Source organism: Stegostoma tigrinum, chromosome 28 (genome assembly GCF_030684315.1).
Source record: "Stegostoma tigrinum isolate sSteTig4 chromosome 28, sSteTig4.hap1, whole genome shotgun sequence".
Taxonomy (NCBI): Eukaryota; Metazoa; Chordata; class Chondrichthyes; order Orectolobiformes; family Stegostomatidae; genus Stegostoma; species Stegostoma tigrinum.
The window spans coordinates 30,448,062-30,457,549 of record NC_081381.1 but is presented as its reverse complement, the minus strand read 5'-3'; the positions used below and the strand labels follow the sequence as shown (position 1 = coordinate 30,457,549).

At 43.2% G+C, this 9,488-nt stretch overlaps 1 protein-coding gene across 4 annotated transcripts in view; it reads left to right on the top strand.

The window, feature by feature from the left end:
• The first annotated feature begins 473 nt into the window (after positions 1-473).
• Positions 474-9,488, top strand: part of LOC125466604 (Golgi integral membrane protein 4-like) — a 78,835-nt gene continuing 69,820 nt past the window's right edge. The window contains exon 1 of one of the 4 annotated variants that reach the window (XM_059655588.1): positions 474-1,184. In XM_059655588.1, coding sequence (XP_059511571.1) covers positions 998-1,184 — 187 coding nt within the window. In that variant the 5' untranslated portion in view covers positions 474-997. The remainder of the gene's footprint in view (positions 1,185-9,488) is intronic. The other 3 variants (XM_059655586.1, XM_059655587.1, XM_059655589.1) reach the window with 3 other exon arrangements.

The window sequence follows — 9,488 nt, the reverse complement described above, 5'->3', positions numbered from 1 at the left end:
CAAAACGTCAGCTTTTGTGCTCCTGAGATGCTGCTTGGCCTGCTGTGTTCATCCAGCTCCACACTTTGTTATCGCAAAGCATATTGTCTGGTTATTATCACATTGCTGTTTATGGCATCTTCAAACTAGCTGTCATGTTTCTTATAGCACTCCAAAAGTACATTTTTTCTGTAAAGCGTTTTGAAACATCTGGTGGTCTAAAACACACTATATTAGTTCTGCTGGTTTTGGAGAATTCTCTCAGTTTAATATTCGGAGTGATGAAAAATCAACATTTATCCAGTCTTGATTACTGTTTCTGACCTTGACGATCAGTGAACACTTGCTGACCTACGAGTTGTGCATTTCCAACATTTGCTGCCTGTACAGTTGCACCCCATTCACACATTCTGATATAAACTACCTGATGTAGTACAGTAGTTTGGGAAGTAGGTGAGACTGATTCTAAAAAAGCTTCTCGCGTGGGTTCGAAGAGTCAGGGACGCATACCGGGTCTTGCACTGAAAGAGGCATTGACTGTACTAGAGTGCAAAGTTTCAGTGAGCACGACACTGTTGGAAGCTGCTAGATGGGATGAACAGTGCGTGACGATTTTAAATACCCGGGTTATGAACGCGAAATATAAACAGGACAAAATCCTTGCAAGTGAAGAAAACGACGAATAGGCCCCGCTTCCCTTGAGAAATCCTGCCTCCAGGCCCAGAGCTGATTGGCTGTTGGGCTTATGCGACGTCAGCGGCGGGGTTGCCAATTGGTTAGTTTCTGTGTCAGTTACGCTACTTCCTAAATGTATCAAATCAATGTATCGGAGCTGAGTCTCGGCGCTTTGGTTACAGTGAGTTTGTCGTCAACGTTTGTTTCTTACTTATTCCTCTATTCAGCTGGGGACAAGTGTCTGTCTGGAGAGTGAGGGGTACAGGGTATTCCCTGCTGCTGAAGCACACAAGAGTAATGGTGGCTGCATAGAGGAATCGGAGAGGGGCTGAATTGTTCCAGTATGGGCAATGGGATGTGTTCCAGGAGACAGAAGGGAATGCTCCAGACGGGATTCTGCGTTCTAGTTGCACTTTGTTTTGGGTTCGGGTCTTACACCTACATCCACCTGAAGGAGAACGTGAGAAGTGCCGAAATGCTGGCGCAGAAATACAAGCAACAGCACGAATCCGTCTCAGCTCAGTTACAAGGTGGGTGTGCTGGAAAAGCTGTGTTCTAGTAGAGTTTGTAACATTCTGGTCACAGCGGAATAAACGGAATGATGGAGGGCGGGGTTAAGAGGCATCCGGTGATTGTAACATGCTGAACCGTAATAACGAAGGTACTTGGTTCACATCTGATTGAATGAGGTGAAAAGTTCGTTTCTTACACAAGAGGTTCTTCCGGCCGCTGTGTGTGTGTGTGTGTGTGTGTGTGGAGGGGGGCGGGGAAACAGTATTGTAAACATTAATTTTGTATGTTTACATTCTCCGGAGTATTTATCCCCTTACGGCGAGAAGCTTTGAGTTCTGGTAACTTCAAATTCCACATCAACTTAGACTCTCAGGATTGCCCCTATTTATATCAAAACCTCCAACCGAAAAACGATACAGAATCTTCAGGAGCAGTTTGAGAAGATGAAAAACTCCTCTAATTTTTCTCTAGATACTGAGATTTGCCTCATACACGCTTGTTTTGGTCGGCGGTGGGTGGCTTTAGAGAATCTATTTGATCAACCAATAGACACCGTTCAGTTTTAGCCTCCACCCGGTCTAGGCGAATTGACACCATAGGAGCGGGAGGATGTGCTCAGTTAGATTCAGTCCCTGGGGAGGCCTGATCCTTTTGCCATTCAAAAGTCAGCTGTCAGGCAGTTTCTGCTGTCGACATTTTCTGGACTTATTCAGAATTTTGGAAGTTGCCAATCTAACCAGTTCATTATTTGCGTTATTGGAAAACCTTGGTGAAAGGAATGGGGAGAGTTTTAGTGGAGAAAAGTTCTTTGTCAATGACTTGATTTGTAGCGTTTGATGGCAACATTGGCCCTTTGTTGGCCCCACTGACTGGTGGCTGCTTCTTTGTAGATGAGCGAATGGAGCGGTTCTGAGCCCCTACCTCAGTTCTGTTGACACTGCAGCTTTAGTGGTGCTGAAAGTGTAAATGTGGGCACGGAACTGGAGATTTGTCGTTTATGTGCAGGCTAAACCCACGCTCAGTGAGCTGTCAAACTGGACTTAAACACAAATTTGATAAATATTTAGCTTTTTCTGTAAGTATCAAAAAGTTGGTGGCTTTTGTGGTAGTGTTCCTACCTCTGAACCAGAAGTTCTAAGTGCCAAGTCCCACTCAGTTTCGAGGCGTGTCGTAATGCAGCTGAACAGGTTGATTTAATTTGGGGTGAAAGAAAACATAAAAAGCTAGGGGAGGAGCTCTGTGGAGTTTTATATATGTAGGACGAGGTAAAGGTAAGATCCACTCCCTGCCCTTCCCAAAAGGGATGTTTAAGTTTAAACCAATGTGACTAGGTTGTTGTATGTATTGAGAAGATGTAAACAAGCCAGCATTGCTCCATTGTTGGTCAGTTCTGCTCTCCGTTTCAACCACGCAAGGGATTGAGTCTGGAGTAAAAATATTAGCTTTGATCATATTTCCAGAGTTTTGTGTTTTCATTCCTGCCAGAAACAGGCTGAAGATGTTTATGTTTGTATAACCAAACCCAATGCTTGGCATCTTCAGTTAATAAGACAATTTCCTTCACACTCTCGAAGTATGCCTCATGGGCTGATTTTGTACACAATGACCTGATTTCAAACCCCACAAAATGTTAACAAAAAGGGCTTTTTTTTTGACAATTTATCATTCTGAATATCAATCCAGCATGAATACCATCATTATAAATCAATGCAGTCTGGGTTCTGGGTCTGTGTATCATTTTGTAGCATTTCCTGTCAAGGAATATATTTCATAACAATTTGAAGAAGCAATACAAAAGTGAGATATGGCTGCTGGAAATTTGGAATAAAAGCAGAAAATGCTGGAGAAATTCAGCGTGCCTACCAACATCTGTGGAGAGATAAACCAAGTTAATCTTTTCTAGAACTGGAGATGTAAAGGGTTTTAGAGAAGTACACAAGGAGGGAAAGGGTTTGGAAGAACAAAAGGAATGATCTGCCATTGGATGGAGAGTTGTTATTTGCAACTTGTACCATTGACTGTTATGGTCAATGTTTGTGCCTGGAGATCTAAGGTGTTATTGTATTACATTTTGAGCAGTAGGCGAAGGGAACTTAACCAGGCAGACATGTAGGAATCTTCTGAAGTCAATGTGAAATTGAAGACTTCATTGTGACTCTGACAAATTTCTTTGGCTTCTTGTGTAGAAAGAAACTGGCCATTGGTTGACTGGAGCACGCTGTCATTACAGCTTTCTGGGCAAATACTTCATCTGTCACATTCAATGGTGCAGGGATGAATTTCTGTCAGTCATGCAGTGGCGTAGATCTTCCAACCAGCAGAAAAGGCCTGTTAATATGGTAAAATCTGTAAGGCTTAAGTTTCAAAATGTTGAGGGAATGTCTTCTCTCCACGATTGATATTTATTTTTACATGTTTTTTCACATATTTTAGGTAAATTAATTGGTAATTGCTCACAACCTGTTATTAATTTGGATGGTATGTTTGTTCAATCTATTTTCCAGTAAAGAGAGGAGGATTCCTGAGGTAACACATGATACATTCCAATAGCTGGTGTGTGGATTAAGGATTCTTTGTTATTATCTTTGTATTAATGTATTGTTTAGCTTACTATTAAGCAATGAAATCTGCTGATTAAAAAGGACTTGTGGGCCACATTAGGGAGGGATGGCACCAAATCCAACGAAATTGTGGTGGTGAAATTGCGGATCAATACCATTGGAAATGAACAACAGATCTGTCAGTGTCTGCAAGAGAAACAAACATGTTTAACAGGCCAGTGATGGAAGACCTAGGGAGGCAGCAAGAGATGAGGAGAGTGAAACATCTTCAATGGGAAAAAGAAATAGTGGTAGGGATGTTGAGAGGGCAAGGTATCTTTTTTACTTCTGGCAGAAGCCTAGAATATTGTACATGTTTTTACAGAAATAGTCAATGTTTTACTGACAAAAGCAAGGGAGGAGGAAATTTCATTAACTTGTATCATGGATTAGATATTTGTTCATTGGAGTCTGATTACTGCTCAATACATGTAGGATTGAATATTGACCTTCTCATCAGAGGTTGAATGATGGAGTGGCTTGATAAATTTCTAAGATGGTGATTTTACATTGGACTGAAATTTTCAGGATGTTGAGGTGTTTGGTCCTTAGGTGGTGAGAATGAGAGGTGCCTGTACCTCGTGGTGAATCAGTAGTGTTGGGTGCATTTTGGAAAGGGGGCAATTTATTGAGGTGTCCTGCAGTTAAGGATTATCAGCACTGTCTTGTATTCCTCCCATCTGCGTTATCTACTGAGGACAAAGAATCGTTGTATCGAAGCCCTGTTGGGAGAGTCGTACATTAGAGTAACTCGGTTGAAAGAGTATTCTGAAACTAGTGTCTTTGAGCTTCTATGCTTGGATAGTTGTAACATTGACTGAATAACAGGCACAAGCAGAAGGAGGGGACTGTGATGTCGCACCTTCACAACCTCTGAATGCCTGAGATGCTGCTTGGCCTGCTGTGTTCATCCAGCCTCACATTTTATTATCTTGGAATTCTCCAGCATCTGCAGTTCCCATTATCTCTGAATGCCTTGCTGTTTTAACAGCTAATGATGTACTTCTGAATATAGTTACTGTTGTAATGCAGGGGATTTCAACAGCTAGTCTGTGCATACAGTGAGTCTGAATAGCACTGAGGTAACAGACAGTATTAATGAAATTGGTTGAGGGATAAGTACTGATCAGGTCAATGACAAGCATTTCCTTCTTTCCAAAATAGTGCTTTTTGGAATTTTTACAATAACCAGGCAGGAAGACGGTGCCTCAGTTTAAAACCCCATTTAATTTGCAGTACCTCCCACAATGCACACTCCCACCACACTTCAGTTGTAGTCGAACTGTTTTTTTAAGATTAGATTAAATTCCCTACTGTGTGGAAACAGTCCTTCGGCCCAACAAGTCCACACCGCCCCTTGAAGCATCCCACCCAGACCCATCCCCCTATAACCCACATGCGTCCCTGAACACCACAGGCAATTTAGCATGGCCAATCCACCTAGCCTGCACATCTTTGGACTGTGGGAGGAAACTGGAGCACCCAGAGGAAACCCAAGCAGACACGGGGAGAATGTGCAAATTCCACACAGACAGTTGCCCGAGGCTGGAATTGAACTCAGGTCCCTTGTGCTGTGAGGCTGCAATGCTAACCACTGAGCCACCGTGCCACCCCAGTCTTTTGTTGCAGTCTTTGGGTTGTGTCGTGAACCCATGACCTTCTTAGTCTAAAGGTGAGCATGCTACTCCCTGAGCCAAAGCTGACCACACATCTGCAATTAATATTTCAACCTGAGCTCAGTAAGTGGACCATTCTGAATGATTCCCAATTCATAAATTCACTTTTCTCCATTTACTTGTCTTGTTCAAACTTCCCACGTGATTAATGTTTTTAGATCATCTCACCTTTTACACTGGTTCCTCCGACGCAAGCAGAACGTTCACTTTATACTTTGCAGAAGAAATTGAGATGTAGTTAATTCAAAATAAAAGCTGAAAGAACTGCGGATGCCAGAAATCCAGAAACGAAAACAGAAATTGCTGGAAAAGCTCCGCAGGTCTGGCAGCATCTTTGGACAGAAATCAGAGTTAACGTTTCGGGTCCATTGACCCTTCTTCAGAACTGGTCAGCAATTATTCCTTCACCATTGTCATGAATACTGTCTGTTACCTCAGTGCTATTTGTGAGACATTGTGTGCATAGACTAACTGCTGTGTTCCCCTGCATTACAGCAGTAACTATTCAACTCCCCCTCCCATTCCTCAGATGATATGTCCACCCTAGGCCTCCTGCAGTGCCACAATGATGTCACCCGAAGGTTGCAGGAACAGCAACTGCTATTCCGCTTGGGAACCCTGCAGCCCAATGGTATCAACGTGGATTTCAAAAGCGTCAAAATCTCCCCTCTCCCCACTGCATCCCAAAACCAGCCCAGCTTGTCCCCACCTCCCTAACCCATTCTTCCTCTCACTTATCCCCTCCTCCCACCTCAAGCCGCACCTCCATTTCCTACCTACCACCTCATCCCGCCCCCTTGACCTGTCTGTCCTCCCCGGACTGACCTATCCCCTCCTTACCTCCCCACCTACACTCTCCTCTCCACCTATCTTCTCCTCTATCCATTTTCGGTCTGCCTCCCCCTCTCTCCCTATTTATTTCAGAATCCGCTCCCCATCCCCCTCTCTCCCTATTTATTTCAGAATCCTCTCCCCATCCCCCTTTTCTGATGAAGGATCTAGGCCTGAAACGTCAGCTTTTGTGCTCCTGAGATGCTGCTGGGCCTGCAGTGTTCATCCAGCTCCACACTTTGTTATCTCTTATATTCAGAAGTACATCAGTTCTGAGGAATGATCATTGGACTCAAACATCAACTCTGATTTCTCTCCACAGATGCTGTTAGATGTGTTGAGCTTTTCCAGCATTTTTCTGTTTTTGTTTTTAATTAATTCAAACTGAATTTATTATATACAAAAATGAGCAAGAGTGAAAAAGGAATAATTGTGTTATGAGAAAGCATTAGGAGAATTATAAAGGAAAATGCTGAAGGATTGTCCCTCCCCTCAACCCATTGTTATTTCAAGCTGTAAACTTGAATGAGCCATCCTCCCTTCTGAATCACAAGAAAAATACATAAGCAGATATGGAGTCAATAATGGTGATAAGACTGATTGGCAGTTACTGTGATGTTTTACAGTTGGCTATTGTCTTATCAGTGACTCATTTTGAAACTAAAGCCTTGGTGATAATTTGACAAACGTACAGCACATTCACCTGGCAGTCTGTTATATTTTAACTGAGGTGCTAAAATAAACTTTTGAAATACTGTAGCAAGTGCTTGACTGAACTTTTTTTAGAACAGTGTAGAATGGGGAAAGAGAGGAACATGTTAACTTTACTATAATTACTATTCATTCACATCCCAAATGACTGTTGGTGGGTTGGTTGTGTTCAGTTGTACAAACAAGCTGTTTGTATTTATCCTGCTTGAGATTAGTTTTCTCCACTTAAAAAAAAAACCTAACACACGTTTTAGATGTTTATGTCTGATGTATAAAGCTCATAACACAATCTTTATGCAATTTATTGGAGTGCTCGATTATATCTAAAGATGGTGCGAACTGCTGATGCTGGAGTCTGAGATAACACAGCCTGGAGCTGGATGAACACAGCAGGCCAGGCAGCAGCAGAGGAGCAGGAAAGCTGATGTTTCAGGTTGGAACCCTTCTTCAGAAATGGGGGATGGGAAGGGGGCTCTGAAAAAAAGTGAGGGGTGCTGGTGATAGCAGGTAGATAGTGGAGCGGATACGGTGGGAGAGAAGACAGACAGGTCAAGGAGGTGGGGATGAAGCTGGTAAAGGTGAGTGTAGGTGGGTAGTGGTGGGGATTGGTCAGTGAGGTGGGAGGGAAGACGGACAGGTCAATGAGTCGGGGATGAGAGGGCGGCTGGTCTTGGGATGAGGTCGAGGGTGGGGAAATTTTGAAGCTCATAAAGTCCACATTGAGACCATTGGGCTATCGGCTTCCAAGGCAGAGTATGAGGTGCTGTTCCTCCAGTTTCCAGGTGGCATCGTTGTGATACTGGATGAGGCCCAAGATGGACATGTTGTCCGGGGAGTGGGAGGGAGAGTTGAAGTGGTTTGTGACTAGAAGGTGTTGTCATTTGTCATGAGCCGAGAATAGGTGCCCTACAAAGTGGTCTCCGAGCCTCCGCTCGGTCTCCCCAATATAGAGGAGGCCACATTGGGAACAGCAGATACAATAGACCACATTACTGGATATGCAGGTAAACCTCTGTCTGATGTGGAAGGTTTTTTTGAGTCCTGGGAAGGAAGGGAGGGAGGGTGGTGTAGGGGCAGGTGTATCACATGCTTCAGTTGCAGGGAAAGGTGCTGGGGGTGGTGGGGTTAGTGGGGAGTGTGAAGCAGACAAGGGAGTTGCAAAGAGAGCAGTCCCTACGGAAGACACAAGGGTGGGGAGGGAAATATATCCTTCGTAGTGGGGTCAGATCAGAAGTGGCAGAGAATGGTGCTTTGAATCCGGAGGTTAATGGGGTGATACATGAGAACAAGGGGAATTCTCTTTGTTTTTATTTTGGAAGTCTAGGTTTTAAAGATCCCTCACCATAGTTATTATTCAAGCAAATTTTTTTTTCAATTTGATGTTTCACTCTTTCCCTCCTTTGTATAGCCTGGAAAATCCTCCTCGCAGTTGACTGCCTTGCTGGGAATGGAAAGGAACAAAGTCTGTTTGAAGTTGGTTCCAAACTTCAGACATGACCGACCCTGTTGGATAAGTGCTGCATTTTATGCTGTGATCCAGATGCTCTGCAGCAATCTCTGACCATGCTCTTCAGCTCATACTGCTGTTTTGAGAAATGTGGAGCAGTGCAGTAACATTCCAACACCTCATTTCTGGCACTTAACAGAATCTGAAGGGTAATTAGTGTTTTATTCCAGAGAGCCAAGCGGTGAAAAATTGAACCAGAGTCAATCTTTACTTAGTCTAACATTTATTTACTGTGAAACATTACATGCATATACCACATAATTCACCTACATAGTTTCAATGAGTGTCTCTATATTTGCTTAACTGAAACTCTAATTAATGCCCCCACCTGTATATAATTACACACAATTGATATGCAATTAACATCCAGCGTGTAGTAATTCATGTCGATCAAATGTTCCTCTCAGTGACTTTTACTTTGAGGATGCTTTATGGCTGATTTAAGATGGATTTGGATAAAATGCATGAAATTGGTCTTGAGTTTGTGACAGATAATATTCAGGGCTTGCTCTGAATGCTGTAACAAATCTAACTCCAGATTTGTTAAACTACTTGCTAAGAATGGGAGTGTGAATAAACAGCTGTTAGAATACATTTGTGACCACACAGTTGCAGATTTCCTGGTAAACTCTCATGATTGCCCATGGTTTCTGTGTCAGTCCCCTTAAGTCTACCATTCTCCTGTCCGATGGAGACTGCTCCAGTGCTAGTGTCACGCAGGTTGTGTTGAAAAGAATTGGACGATGGAAGTACCTTGCAATACACTTGGTAAAAACTGGAAGGACTGCCGATGTTGCAAATTGGGAACAAAGACAGAAATTGTTAGAAAGGCTCGAGCAGCACCTGTGGAAAGAAATCAAGAGTCAGTGTTTCAGGTCCAGTAACCCTTCCTCAGGACTGCTGCCAGACCTGCTGAGCCTTTCAGCAATTTCTGTTTTTGTTTAAAAGCCACTTGGTTAGTCTGAATAGTATTTTTGGAATGTGGGTGAGGCCATC